The sequence below is a fragment of the Castanea sativa genome, chromosome 9 (genome assembly GCF_040712315.1).
Source record: "Castanea sativa cultivar Marrone di Chiusa Pesio chromosome 9, ASM4071231v1".
Lineage (NCBI taxonomy): Eukaryota > Viridiplantae > Streptophyta > Magnoliopsida > Fagales > Fagaceae > Castanea > Castanea sativa.
In genome coordinates, this window is record NC_134021.1 from 30,026,245 (window position 1) to 30,039,638 (window position 13,394).

Genomic DNA, 13,394 nt, shown 5'->3' on the forward strand with positions numbered 1-13,394 from the left:
AATACAATCTCTACTGTCTGTCTCTGTGTCTGTGTCTACTCTTTAAAAAAAGGAAACCTAAATAAGACAGCCCAAAACAGAGAGCACTGTATCACAAATCCCACAAATACAATTCACCAAACCAAATTGGTTGGTTTTTGATTCATAAAAGTAAAACCATTTCTTCTCATTCTGTTTCTACATATAATCAAGAAGATAAAGATGAACGACAAGAAAGATCCTTATAGGTACTCTCTTTTATTCTTCTTAGTCTCTTACTACTACATTTTTTTGTGCTCTTTCTGATTCATAAATGTCATGCTATTCCAAATAGAATTGTGATTTGTGAGATACCCATTTGCTATTTTGACTTCTTACTTCTTCTGCTTTAGTTGATTTATGTTTCTTGTTTGGAAAAGAGGAAAATTTTGAATTACTGCATTTTTAGTGATAGAGAATATGCCCTTTTCGTTTTCTGCATTTTTCTTTTTAATAATTTGTGGATTTGGATACGCATAATTGTAGTTTCATAATAGTAACTTTTTGTTTTTTTATGGTTTCAAGATCTGTTTCTGAGGTACTCAATTGCTCTTTTCTTTCTTTTCTCAGAGAATTATATGGATAAAAAAGTTATAGAATCCCTACTCAAAATATAGTGAGCCCAAATCTTATAGAAACCATTCAAAGATTTCATCTTTCAGACATTTTCACAACTTTCTTGAATTTCTTTTTAGGTCTACAATGGGTAGGAATCTTAGCCCAAAACTACAGCGTGAGTTGGAAAATCTTCAAAAAGATGCTGATAGTCGTAAATCAGCAATGAAGGCACTGAAGTGTTATGTGAAAGACCTGGATTCCAAGTCAATTCCACTTTTTCTTGCACAAGTTTCCGAGACTAAGGGCACTGGTTCTTTGTCTGGGGAGTGTACAATTTCACTCTATGAAGTTCTTGCTCGCGTTCATGGTGTCAAAATTGTTCCTTTGATAGACAGCATCATGACATGCATAATCTCGACCTTGGCTTCGAGTGCAGGGTCTTTTCCTCTTCAACAGGCTTGTTCAAAGGTGGTTCCCGCAATTGCGCGATATGGGATTGACCCAACTACCCCAGAAGACAAAAAGAGGCATATAATTCATTCTCTTTGTAAGCCTCTTTCGGATTCTCTACTGGGTTCTCAAGAGTGCCTCACTTCTGGGGCTGCACTTTGCTTAAAGGCTCTTGTGGACTCGGATAATTGGAGGTTTGCTTCAGATGAGATGGTTAATAAGGTGTGTCAAAATGTTGCTGCTGCTTTGGAAGAGAAGTCTACTCAGTCCAATTCTCATATGGGTTTGGTGATGGCTTTAGCAAAGCGTAATGGTTTAATTGTTGAAGCATATGCAAGATTGTTAATACGGTCTGGATTGCAGATATTGAATTCTGGGGTTTCAGAGGGAAATTCTCAGAAACGGTTGTTGGCCATTCAAATGGTGAATTTCTTGATGAAGAATTTGGATTCCAGGAGCATATTCTCTGAGCTTGAGTTGATAATTGAGGAGATGGAGAATTGCAAGGATGATAAGATGGCTTATGTTAGAGGTGCTGCTTATGAAGCTTTGCAAACTGCAAGGAAAATAACTCCCACAAAAGGGTCAAATCTTGAGAGTACTCCTGGCTCAATCACTGGGTCAAATTTTAGTAGGAGAGAGCATAGTAGGAGAAATTTATGGAATGCTGGTGATAGATCTCCATCACCGTCGCCTGAATCACAGACTATTGATTCCTTTCTTGGATATGAGTCATGGGTTGAGTCGCCCATTTCAATGAGGCAGGTTTCTCAAAATTCAGATTATGATCGTAGGAGTGTGAACCGGAAGCTTTGGAGCTATGAGAATGGAGGGGTTGATGTGTCTCTCAAGGATGGTTTGTTTTCAGAGGTTCAGGGAAGTTTCATGTCTAATACACACTCTGGGAATGATGAATATGATTGTAATCAAGGAGATTACACAGAGGAATTTGCAGGGTTCTGCAACCGAAATCCTAGAAATGGAATGTCGAGAAGCGCTACAACTAGTCCCCTGGTATGTTGCTCATGCATATTATCATGTTTTATTGTTTGATTTTGTTTCAATTTTGAATAAGAAATTGTAGTTTACGGTTTATTTGGCAAAGTGAAATTGAAGTTATAGGAGCTGTCATGCTTGGTTTTTTAAGAATAATTCAAAAGTTAAACTGAAAGAAGTGATGGGAGAAAGGAGATAAATAGTTTCTTGCCAAATTTTAAATAATAACTCACAAATTGTGGTGACTAAGACATAGTATGGATGGAAAACTTTTCACATTTCTGGTTCTATCATGTGCAACTTATTCAAGACATCCTATCTGCTTTCCTAAGGAGAAGAATGAAAGAAAAAAAATTAACTACACCACAAATTATTTTTATTTTGAAACTTTGTTTTTTATACGAACTTGAGTTCCAACTGATCGAGCCTGCCAATGTTTGTAAATTTTTGTGATTCTGTCCTCTATTCTGCTCCTAGTTGTAACTCTCATTTCACCAAAGCTGTGATTCTAGTATTTTAATTCTATTTTCTGTGTAGTACTGATATTGACGAGTAGTAGCCACTTCCTCTTTTTTTGTCCTTCAGAGGTCACGCACTCAGATTAATGTTGACAACATCAGGATCTGTAAGACTCCAAGGAAGCTCATTTGCTCTCTCCAGGATCCAAATAATGGGAACTCAGACTTTTCTGAGAAAAAAGCCAGAAGGTTCAAAAGTCTATCCTCAAACAACATTGAGTGGACCCCAACAAGCAAATATGACCAGAATGGTTTTTCGCATGTTGTGAACTATAATGACAAAGAAAATAGAGGTTTATATGCCACTGGTGAGCAGTTCCAAGGCAGCCGTGAATCAGTTTCATCAACTGATGATGTTCTTACTGATACTGATTTGCAAGCGTCCCATGAGGCGGTTCCTGACTTTAAAACTGGAACTCACAAGTTTGGCATTCGGAAAGCTCGTCAAAAGACTGCTATGAAATTCATTTGTGGCCTCTTTTTTGTTTTACTTGCAGTATTTACTACACTACTTTGGAACAAGGATCAGGATGAAGGCTACTATCTTGTACCAACTTAATGTGCTCATAATGATGTATATTGTTGATTTGATAATGTAGTAAATCAGGGTTATGACTAATGGTGAAAATCTTTCTCAAAATTGGGTTTTCACTGGAGGGTTTCTATGCAAAATCTGTAACAGTATTAAGACTCATCCCAATCTTCGTATTGGATGTTCAATGTGCTTTATAGAAGTAAGAGTTTTGAGTTCTTGAGAAAGATTGTTTGTTCCTTTGCTTGATTGCTTTAACTTTTGCTTTAACATCTTTTAAAATGTTTGGTGGAATTTAATTGCTTGCCTGATATGTTTGCTGCAATCTAATCAGTAAGTTCTTGTGATCAAAACTAATATTGATTTGTCTAGTGTTTTTTCAGAACGTGTTCTCTGCCAAAAAGGGCATTTGAAATTATTTATAAAGAAAGTAGAAGACAACTAAACCATTCTTTTGCTTGGTTGATGGCTACCAGAATCTTTTTATTTCCACTCCCAAATAGTAACCTACAAAATATTTGTAATTTTCTTTTTCAAGATCTTGCATTTTTTTTCCAGTCAACCAAATAGTACGCACAATTTGAGCATCTTACATCAAATTGATTTGCAGCGACTTACATTTTTGTACAAAAAAGGCCCAAGTCTTGTACAGATGCACTCTTGATATTGCCTACAAATAAGATAAAAGCAATGGCATGCTTTTATATAATTAGAGATTTGGGTTATGTAAATGCTGCAGACCTCTCCATTCTTCTTCAGGACCTAGGATGATAGGTTTGAGCAAGGCTGACTGGCCAACACATACATAAGAATATGTGCTGTAGTATTCATGTCTTGAGCCAGGACTGAACATGTATAGTTCATCAAATCCTTCCCTCCCTACTCCCACTGAGTTTCTATTACCCTGTTCCATAATAGAGATCAGACCATCAGAAAGGAAACAAAAGAAAATGGTCAATATCTTTAGGATTGAATCCTCTCATGAGTTCAGGTAAGTGGCACTTGAGAAGCATTTTTATTTATGTTTGATTAATGTACTTAATTTTACAAAATGGATAAATGGAGCCTTATTTTAATTCAGTCCCATTAATTAGTAAATACATAACACAAACGGGTAGTACATATGCTTTAAAAATAATGGACACAAAAAATCACCTAGTTGGGTAACTAAATGTGGAAAAACAATGCTGGCGTTAGGGTTCTCAGGATGACTTGAATTTAGGCCTGTGGCATGAGTACATAGTTCACCAACTATGTACTTATCAATAGTGTACAAAATGTAAATCATGTGCAAGCACAGAGCAGGGAAATTGAGATACTCCTAATAAGATTTGTTAGCATTTGATCCCCCTTCTTGAAAAGACTTGGTTACAGAAACATATCTCTCCAGAGAACAAAGTTGTGAGACTTGGTTCTAGAGGTGTAAGACACATGAATTGCTCTGTTAAATACAATTGTTCGCAGTGTAAGTACCATTTTTGCAGCAAATTAAATGGAGATAATTTGGTTATTAGAAGAAAATTACCCTGTCAATTATTGTGAAATACCGAGGCGCACTGGTGTATATCCGACTCATTTGTTCTTTTAAATGCTTGTAGTTGTCATCTTCTTCACCCTCCATTTCTTCTTCACTTTCTCTTGGGCTGCTTTCTGCATCATCAGCTGTGTTTTGATTTCTTGCTCCCCAAACAGACGAAAGGCCTTTCAGTGTCATTTGACCCAAAATTTGGCCCAAGCCAAATTCTTTTTTCTGGCCGAAATCCGGAGGAACTAAAGCAAAGTTTGTTAATAATGGTGACCTGTTGAAGAAGTCCGATCCTTCTAATCCGAGTGCATACGTTGCATCTGGCGTGCTCACTACCAAATGGCTTACAATGGACCCCGTCAGTTGGAGCAATGAAGAAGATTTGGAATTTGAGACTACAAGCTCTGAGCTTAACATATCTTTTTTGAGAGTCACAATGTATTTTACTTCAATATTTTTCTCCGAGTCCCTATCTATCAGTTCTACCTGCATTTTACAAGTTCATACTTCATACGTTTCACCAAGTACTTAATAAGTTATATCTACAAGACTAAATCATGAACCAAACAAAGATATACATAATGACAATTTGACCATCTATAACTATTAACTAATCCTAAAAAATCTGAAATACATTGTTGATCTTTGAAGTTTTAATCCATGAACGATTTTAGTCTCTCATGTTTTAAGTGGTTGCTTTTAGTCCTTAATTTGATGACATGGCCAAATTAAAAACTGACATGTCATTATTCCATTAGACTAACATGCCTTTATCTTGATTATAAAATAGTTTCAAAATAGGTCGATATAAAGTTTGGTTTCCTAGAGTTCAACGTTTAGTGTTTGATTACAAGAAAGTTTCATAGCCTAAAAAATTATACACGGACCTGAATGGATTCTTGAGCATCGCCTCTTATACTACGAAGAGCCCAATTACATGGAGACCAAGAAACTTCGCCATCACCATCACTGGAACAATTTAAGGCTAAAGACACCCCTCCTTGAATGACAGCACCACCATTCTCATCCTCAGAGACTGATGTGTGCAGCAACTCCACCTTGCCACCATGCCACATGGGAGCTTTGTATGATGAAATTAAGCCACTTGGTAGCATCAAGTTGACTGTGCTTCCGTTTTCGAGTCCCATCTTGGCAACACAGCTATCACCAATACCTTCAAAGGTGACACCATGTCCACTGAATTCTTCCTCCAAGTAGTCCACATTGATGGGTTGGTATGGGATTGAAGCCACTGATGGTAGTGGGAATTCTCTACTGCTATTGCAGTACTGACTAAAATTGCATGGAAGATAAGTGTGGGAAGAAAACAAATGTTTAGAAGGAGGTTTAGTGGATATGGGAATGAAATAATTGGGAGAGAATAGTGAAAGTGAATTGCAAGCCATGCTCATGCTTCTTTTCAACTTCAAGTCTTTTCCTTGACAGTCTTATTAGGCGTTTCCATTGTTGATAATGTATAGCATTTTCTTCTTTAGATATTATGGACGGAATGTATCAAAAAAAGATATTATAGAGAGAAAGAAAGTGGGGTCGACTTATCCCTATTGGCTTGAGTTTAAGAACAATGCCTTAAGTTTGCAAATGGATAACGGGACAAATGTTATTGGTTACGTTTATTTTATTTTATTTTTTTTCGCTTTTTTCCCCTCCTTTTTAGTTTTTAGTCAAATGCTAGAATAACCACTTAATTCCACATATCTTACTTAAAAAAGAGATTTTATAGATATTACAAAATTTACTGCATAGTTTTTATTATAATAATAATAATAAAATTAATAATTCAACATCAATTTTTTTTTTTTTTTGTTGAAGTGGTATTAATCACATTCATTATCACACCAATTTGTAATTTTTTTTTTGTAATAAAATTTGTAAAAACTCCGTTGCTTCATTTTTTATTTTTTATTTTTTTATAATCAAAAGATCCAGTATTTTCCTATTTATAACTAGACTCATAACACACACTTTGCGCATACAATAATTTTCTTATTTATTTATTTATTTATTTGGTTTAGTGTTATAAACTCATAATGTTTAAAAGTGATATATAAATAACTCTTTGTTTTTTAAAGAAAGAGATAAGGTAACGTGGAATAATTTTTAAAAATGAAATAAAGATAGTGTCCTAAGTTTTAGGTTGAATAGAGAAAATAAAGGAAAAAACCTAAAACTTAAGAAAAATAAATTACTCTTTTAACCGTCTGTATTTTTTAATTTATTTAACTAAATGGTAGAGGTATTTTAAAGAGTTTAAGAATTTGTATGAGGATATCTTAGTACATAAAAAGTTGAAAACCAAACCAAAAATCCTGTTATTAATAATATAGATAGATAATAGATAGGAACCGCAAAGTTCTACTCCAACAACTTTACCACCTTTTTTTTTTTTTTTTTCTTTTTTTGAGAATAACTTTACCACCTTTTAATCACAGTCAACAGCACATTCTAATATAACCTTCATCTAGACACAACCAAGGGCACATAACACCAAGCCTATATATAACCTGGTATCAAAACCACTTTTTTTGTGACCTTCACTAAATTTCAAGCAACCTACCGTCAACCATCACCCAGCCTAGCCGTTGACCACACCCAAGCACTATTGTCCAGTCACTTATGGCCCTTGTTTTTCTCCGAACATGGCATTTCTCACTCCAGTGTAGAATTCCGATTTTTGGGTCCATTTTCCTATTTGAGGCTCCCAAGTTACATAATTTGACCATCACTCGTTCTTTTTGGGTGCAGTTTAGAGTGTAAGCATCCTCTCTAGCCATGGTGTTCACCCTTTGGTCATTGGTGCAACCATTCTTAGGCCTTTGTAGCCATTTTTCGGCATTCAGTGATCGTCATTCTTTGCACATTCTACCTCTAATTCGGGCACCCATGGTCATCTTTAATGCATCTTACGAGTTTACATTCCAAAGTCCAACCTCAATGCATCATCAGGCTTCTACCTTAAATTTGAGGGAGAATGTTAGTGTATCATGGATATCACAATTTAGTACATGTTGATAGCATTGATTAGAATCAAGGAACATTAATCCTTGACTTTAGTCCAATCAAGAGATTCTCCTAAGTCAATTTATATGGTAAAGACGTAGTTGCAAAGGGAATTATGTTGTAGATGTAAGTCATCAAGCCCAACCTCTCTCTCTCTCTCTCTCTCTCTCTCTCTCTCTTCATTTTATTTTAGGGAAAGTTACATTTTACTACCCTAAACTATATCGCATTTTACACTTTGCACCCTAAACTTTTCAAATGCATGTTTTGTACCCTACACTATGACTTTTGTTACACTTTGCACCCCGACATTAAGTTTTCCATTAACTTGGATAAAAAAATATGACATCACATGAAAAACAAATTGTCTATCTTCTCAATCCTTTAAAAACAAAGAAGACATTACATTTTACCATCTTAAACTATATTCTCTAGTCTCGATTACACTTTGCACCCTGAACTTTAAATTTTCATCTAAGTTAATAGCAAACTTGATGTCAGGATGCAAAGTGTAACAAGGCTCAAAATTTAGGATGCAAAATATGCATTTAAAAAGTTTAGGGTGCAAAGTTTAATATAGGGTATAGTTTAGGGTGGTAAAGTGTAAATTCCTCTTTATTTAACAAATAATATAACAACATTTTGAACAAGGATGGTTTTCATCATTCAAATCCTTTAAGTATCCTTAGCTGGGGGTGGCATAAAATTTAGGCATGGAATGGTAGGACGGGGTTCGAGCTAGCCTTCGGGTATCGAAGGGAAAAAAAATCTAGTGGGGTTAGGGTGGAAAGGGACAAATTGAAGAGACAATGTTGAATCTCAGCAGATCATAGCAACAAGCCCACGCTGCCATTTATAATACATCCTTTTACGTATTTAAATAGTCTATAAAGGATTCTAGTTGCCATTCTCTGTGAACCGTACTTAAAATGGCTTCACTAATGTGTGCTCTAAGAGTCGGAAGGCCTGTACTATCTGTTGAAAATCAAGCAATAGGCAATCGTGATAAAGCTTGTATATTGGCTAATTTAGCAAATGAGCCAAGGCCAAGCCTAACTTTAAGCTCGACTATTAAACATGATGATCTCAAACGTAATGATGTTCTCATGAAAAATCTTGTCAGTATGAGGCTCGATTTAAGTATAATATTATATATAGACTTGATATATAGAATTATATAAGTTTGTAGATAAGTTCATAATTTATCAAATTATTATTTATAATTTATTGATAATATAAATAGTCTATTTTGTAGTAAAAATTATTTAAGTTTTTAACAATACAAAGTTTGTGAATCTATTTTTTCATAAGTTCATAAACAAAAATCATTCTATCTAATTATCTAAGTAGCCAATGAACAAGCTTGAGCTTATTTAATAAGAAAATGAACCAAACTTCAATATATAATCTAATTTGGTAATGAGTTTGAATTTGACTCATGTTCAAAATAAAATCAAATGAACAACCCTAAACTTTTAATACTCACCTCATTTGCAGCCTTAGGCCCTTAGGCATATACATCACTTCTAGCAGAATTCTGACTTAGAAACGTTTTGTCGTAATCCTGTGCATGTTAGATTCATGACACTAATTTTTCAATTAAGGAAGATGATGGGAATTAACAGTTAATGAGGTATAGATTGAATTACTATTTAGAAACTACAGGCTAAACCAACCGATAACTCATAAGTTCCCCTCACTTATTTCTACCTTTAAAATGAAGATTATGAAGTTAACCAATAAGAAGTAGTGGACTATAGTAATCTTGTTCTTTGATTTTTTTGGGTAAGTTGAATTTGAATATAAAAGTATCTGCTGAAAGACAAGCTCAACTTCTTTAAGCCTATGTAAGACTTGTAAGTTGTAATTTACATATAAAACATTATATGAAGTAAATTTACGGCCTAAGTTTTATGTCTCCTCCACTCTTAATCTGTAATGTATATGACAGTTTCACAGAAGTAATTATCCAAATTTACCCCAAACCACCACCCCCACCTTAAAATTAAAATTTTTTTTTTTTTTTTTTTAAATTGAGGAAGAAGAAGAAAGGAGAAAGAAATTTTCTAGATTAAACAACCAATATATGCCAGAAGATAAGGAAATGGCATCCAAAAGGCATTAAAGACCCTTTTAGCTAGTATTTACAAGCACATACCAGTAACTTAGTTGGTCACTGATACCACAAACAAGACAACTTTCAATTACAAATGAATAATTTGAAAAGGATAACTATTCAAAAAAAATTTGAGACGTTATTATAAATTATCATGCTCAATAACCTGTGCCCCCCTCCAATCTTCACCAGGTTTCACAATGACAGGCTCCAGCATAGAAGCAAGGCCAGTGCAGATAAAGTAGTATTTCCCATACTTCTCTGACAAGGAACCTGGGCTGGATAAATAAATGTCTTCAAAACCCATCCGTACCACCCTGAAGACAAGCTCACGTCCCTAGTGTGCAAGAATCAAGTTGAAAAAAAAATTGAGTATATCATGAATAGGTTCATATCTACTGAAAACACCCATTGAGTTTCATATCATGTACTTTTCGTCGACAAAAGTGTAAAAATTGTAGAACCATAGTTGATTGACAGTGTAACCAAAAATAAACTTATGCATGAAATAAAAGAGAATTTTTTTCGAGGTTAAGATTTTATTTTCTGTATCTAATAGTATACATAATGCCATATGATGCGGTATTGGATACATATTTAGATATGTAATTTAATCTGAACCATGAAATGAATCTATTTCAAATGAAGATGATCATATTTTCTGTTTTTTTGTTCAAGGCAGTTGATCATAGACTATAAGTAAATTTCCTCAAATTTGAAAACTTCCATTTGCACGAAATTTTTTATAAGCCCAAACTGTGAATTGTCCAAGGCATTGGATAATTCGGAAAATCATATACCACATCTTGGATTAGAAGTGGAAACATCATGGTTACCTGATCAATTATTTCAAATTTGGAAGGTAGGGTGTTATAAAATCCCTTCAATCTCTCTTCTGGAGGGACAGTATAAATTCGGCTGAGCTTGTTATTCAAAGTGGTGAAGGGCACATCTTGTAGTGTCCACGAGTCACGTTTATCTTCAGGCTCAGAACCAAAAGAGAACCATCCGGGAGACTCAGTTTTCATTGCTTCAGCTGGTGATAGAATTTCAAAGGGGGAAGAGAGAGGAGGGTGTGAGCAGTAAGAACTGCACTGAAGACCTTGTATGGCTGTCCCACTTCGTTTTTTAGATATAAAATGGCTCAGTATAGCATTGTTTAAAGTCACTGCCTTGCGGCCATTGTTCTTTATTATAACAGCTGTTGCCATGCTTAGTGGATAGAGTGACACAACATAGGTAATATCAAGTGTTCCACTAGTACAGCTCAATTCAACCTGCAGTGCAAGTGGGAACATTTTCACATCAAAATTTTTTAGTCTCAGGATAATATTCAAAAATTCACATTTATATATTTTAAAGCGTAGGATCATATATGAGCTTTAAATCATGTTTGAGAAACCACATAAGTGAATTCCCAAGCCTCTGGAGAAATCATAATTAAGAAGTTTGTCAATCAGTCCCCAAAACAGAAACATGGATGTTAATGAGGAGATGATATCCAAATAACCAATTGGATAATTTTTTAATCAATAATAATATTGGTATTTATGAATCTTCATCACATAATTACAAATTCATCTGACACAAAATTCAGGGAAGAGAAAAAGAGTGTCAAGGAAGTGACTTTAAAGATTGTGATGAAGCATTTGTTATCCCAATATATCTGCCTTCTTTCAAACTACTTCTTAACTAATGCTTCACAACCCCCCATTTTCCTTCACTTCTGTCCCCTCCATATTCTAGAGTTCTTTGTTGTTTCCATCATTTTATTTTGCATAACTGAAACTAAATGGAAATGCTTAATTGAAAGGCACTTCAAAGTTGAAATATGTTGTTGTTCACCATAGTGGCACTTGAATAAAGATTAATGGAGAAAATAATACCTGAAGAGCATCAATGGCATCGTAATCAACATCTCTTACAGACCATTTAGAAGTACTGGTGAGAAGAGATGACCCTTTAGAACCAGGTTCGGAAAACTCATTGATGACCAAGCCTATCCCACCCTTGGATTTGCTAGAATCTGCTCCAACAGCTGGAATTGTATAAAGAACCTCCGTGAAACCATCATCCTTCCACTGGACTTTTGGCTTGTATGAAGTGACATGGGCATCGGGTATTCGAAGCTTTACAGAGCTGCCATTTCTCACTGTCAGCTCTGCCATTGGAACATTGTCAGACTCCAAGAACTTGATCCCTTTCCTGCCAAATTTTGCATCAAGAGTCTCTGTGGAAATGGTAGTTGCAGGAGATGAGGTAGAAGCCTTTATTATGTTTGGTTTTGGGAGAGAGAAGGATAGAAGAGAAGCCATGAGAGAGAAAAAAAAAAAAAAAGAACCTGTTTTTAACTACTTCCACACACACCAGTGACTAGTCTGCTAGGCTCATCCTAAACACTACTAACCGTTTTGTCTGGTTTTGTGTTTTTTGGCTTTTATACTATGCACTTTTCTCCTGCACCCAGAATGTCTCACCAAGTAAAAATCTCTACCAAAGCTCATTTTCTAATGTGATCATAAAGATATTTTGTTTGAGTCATCAGAGTTTTCCACAGTTAAATGCACACTACAGTACAGTTACTCTTATCTCTAGACCACATTAGTGCCACACAAAAAAAAATGGAAAGGTATTGGGCCAGATCAATGTCACATATCTGCCAAACCCCATTATCCTCATTATCTTTTTATACTTTTGAGTGATTTTTGTGACACTGCTTTACAAATGGAGTTATTTAATTTGTATTTATAAAACCACAAAGAGTTATAGAATGTATATAAAATTTCTCCTTTGACGAAAATAATGAAACGTCTTCAAAACTTTAATTATTAAATTGATACATTTAATAATATATAGATCAAATTAAATTCGGGCATATAGTTTGTGAATTAAAATAGTGCTTTTGTCATCCCATATTGTTGTTTATGTTTAAAAAAATTAAAATTTTAAGGGAACATCATTTTAATGCATTGTCATTCAAATAAAAAGATATAAATTTTCAAACCTAACCTCATTAATTTAAAATCCAATAAAAAAGATGTACTCCGTAATACTTTTGAATAAAATAAAACGGAAAATTAGGAAATTTATCAATCTATTCTATTAATATATATATATATATATATATATATATATATATATATATATATATATATCTATATGTTTTTTTTTTTACAATAGAAAATTATTAGTAACATTTATTGTTACTAGGCTCCTATTAAAGAGAAATTATTATTTACAATAGGAAGACTGCTGATGTGGTCCTTCCTAACCATGAAATGATATTATCTATACAAATGTATATGTGAGCTTCCTAATCAACATAAGGAATAAAAATTAAAAATTACCAAATGATGTCACATTTTGTATATGTAGGGTCAATGGGCCTAGGAATATGTGTTGGGTTGGCCCAAGAATGTTCGTTGGGCTATAAGCCCAATTTGAGGATACTAAATGGTCCGAGGATGTGGGAATATCAACCCACGAGGCAATATTAATAGGTAAAGAGGAGGTATCTGATTAAGTTTATTCAAGAAGGTGATCCGAGAAAGAGTATGTCCTACAAAGCCGAGGTAAGAGAAGGGATGTCTAACGTCCAAAGGCAATGCTCTAGAAGATCCTATAGGTAAAGGTAGACATGGTAGATGTACAAGATAAGAA

At 34.5% G+C, this 13,394-nt stretch overlaps 3 protein-coding genes across 3 annotated transcripts; 1 reads left to right on the forward strand and 2 right to left on the reverse strand.

Annotated features, from left to right (window-relative positions):
• Positions 1–3,299, forward strand: LOC142609846 (protein SINE1). The gene is made up of 3 exons (XM_075781564.1): positions 1–227; positions 714–2,040; positions 2,608–3,299. Exons 1-3 carry the CDS (start codon positions 202–204, stop codon positions 3,097–3,099), a joined length of 1,845 nt encoding a protein of 614 aa, XP_075637679.1. The 5' UTR covers positions 1–201; the 3' UTR covers positions 3,100–3,299.
• A 215-nt stretch (positions 3,300–3,514) lies between these two features.
• LOC142610037 (protein NDH-DEPENDENT CYCLIC ELECTRON FLOW 5) lies at positions 3,515–6,115 on the reverse strand. The gene is made up of 3 exons (XM_075781755.1): positions 5,485–6,115; positions 4,598–5,083; positions 3,515–3,976 (listed from the first exon to the last, which is right to left on the reverse strand). The coding sequence occupies exons 1-3, from the start codon at positions 6,007–6,009 to the stop codon at positions 3,782–3,784; spliced, it is 1,206 nt and encodes a 401-aa protein (XP_075637870.1). The 5' UTR covers positions 6,010–6,115; the 3' UTR covers positions 3,515–3,781.
• Positions 6,116–9,705: 3,590 nt separating this feature from the next.
• Positions 9,706–12,229, reverse strand: LOC142610041 (photosynthetic NDH subunit of subcomplex B 2, chloroplastic). Its single transcript, XM_075781758.1, has 3 exons — positions 11,621–12,229; positions 10,571–11,011; positions 9,706–10,071 (listed from the first exon to the last, which is right to left on the reverse strand). Exons 1-3 carry the CDS (start codon positions 12,047–12,049, stop codon positions 9,877–9,879), a joined length of 1,065 nt encoding a protein of 354 aa, XP_075637873.1. The 5' UTR covers positions 12,050–12,229; the 3' UTR covers positions 9,706–9,876.
• Positions 12,230–13,394: the final 1,165 nt, after the last annotated feature.

Coding starts and splice junctions, on each gene's coding strand:
- LOC142610037 (XM_075781755.1), bottom strand. CDS start 6,009: ATGAGCATGGCTTGCAATTCACTTTCACTATTCTCTCCCAATTATTTC. Junction 5,084..5,484: donor ATGCTCAAGAATCCATTCAG/GTCCGTGTATAA, acceptor TGTAAAATGCAG/GTAGAACTGATAGATAGGGA. Junction 3,977..4,597: donor ATTTCACAATAATTGACAGG/GTAATTTTCTTC, acceptor ATTATGGAACAG/GGTAATAGAAACTCAGTGGG.
- LOC142610041 (XM_075781758.1), bottom strand. CDS start 12,049: ATGGCTTCTCTTCTATCCTTCTCTCTCCCAAAACCAAACATAATAAAG. Junction 11,012..11,620: donor ATGCCATTGATGCTCTTCAG/GTATTATTTTCT, acceptor CTTGCACTGCAG/GTTGAATTGAGCTGTACTAG. Junction 10,072..10,570: donor AATTTGAAATAATTGATCAG/GTAACCATGATG, acceptor CTTGCACACTAG/GGACGTGAGCTTGTCTTCAG.
- LOC142609846 (XM_075781564.1), top strand. CDS start 202: ATGAACGACAAGAAAGATCCTTATAG. Junction 228..713: donor GACAAGAAAGATCCTTATAG/GTACTCTCTTTT, acceptor ATTTCTTTTTAG/GTCTACAATGGGTAGGAATC. Junction 2,041..2,607: donor GCGCTACAACTAGTCCCCTG/GTATGTTGCTCA, acceptor TTTGTCCTTCAG/AGGTCACGCACTCAGATTAA.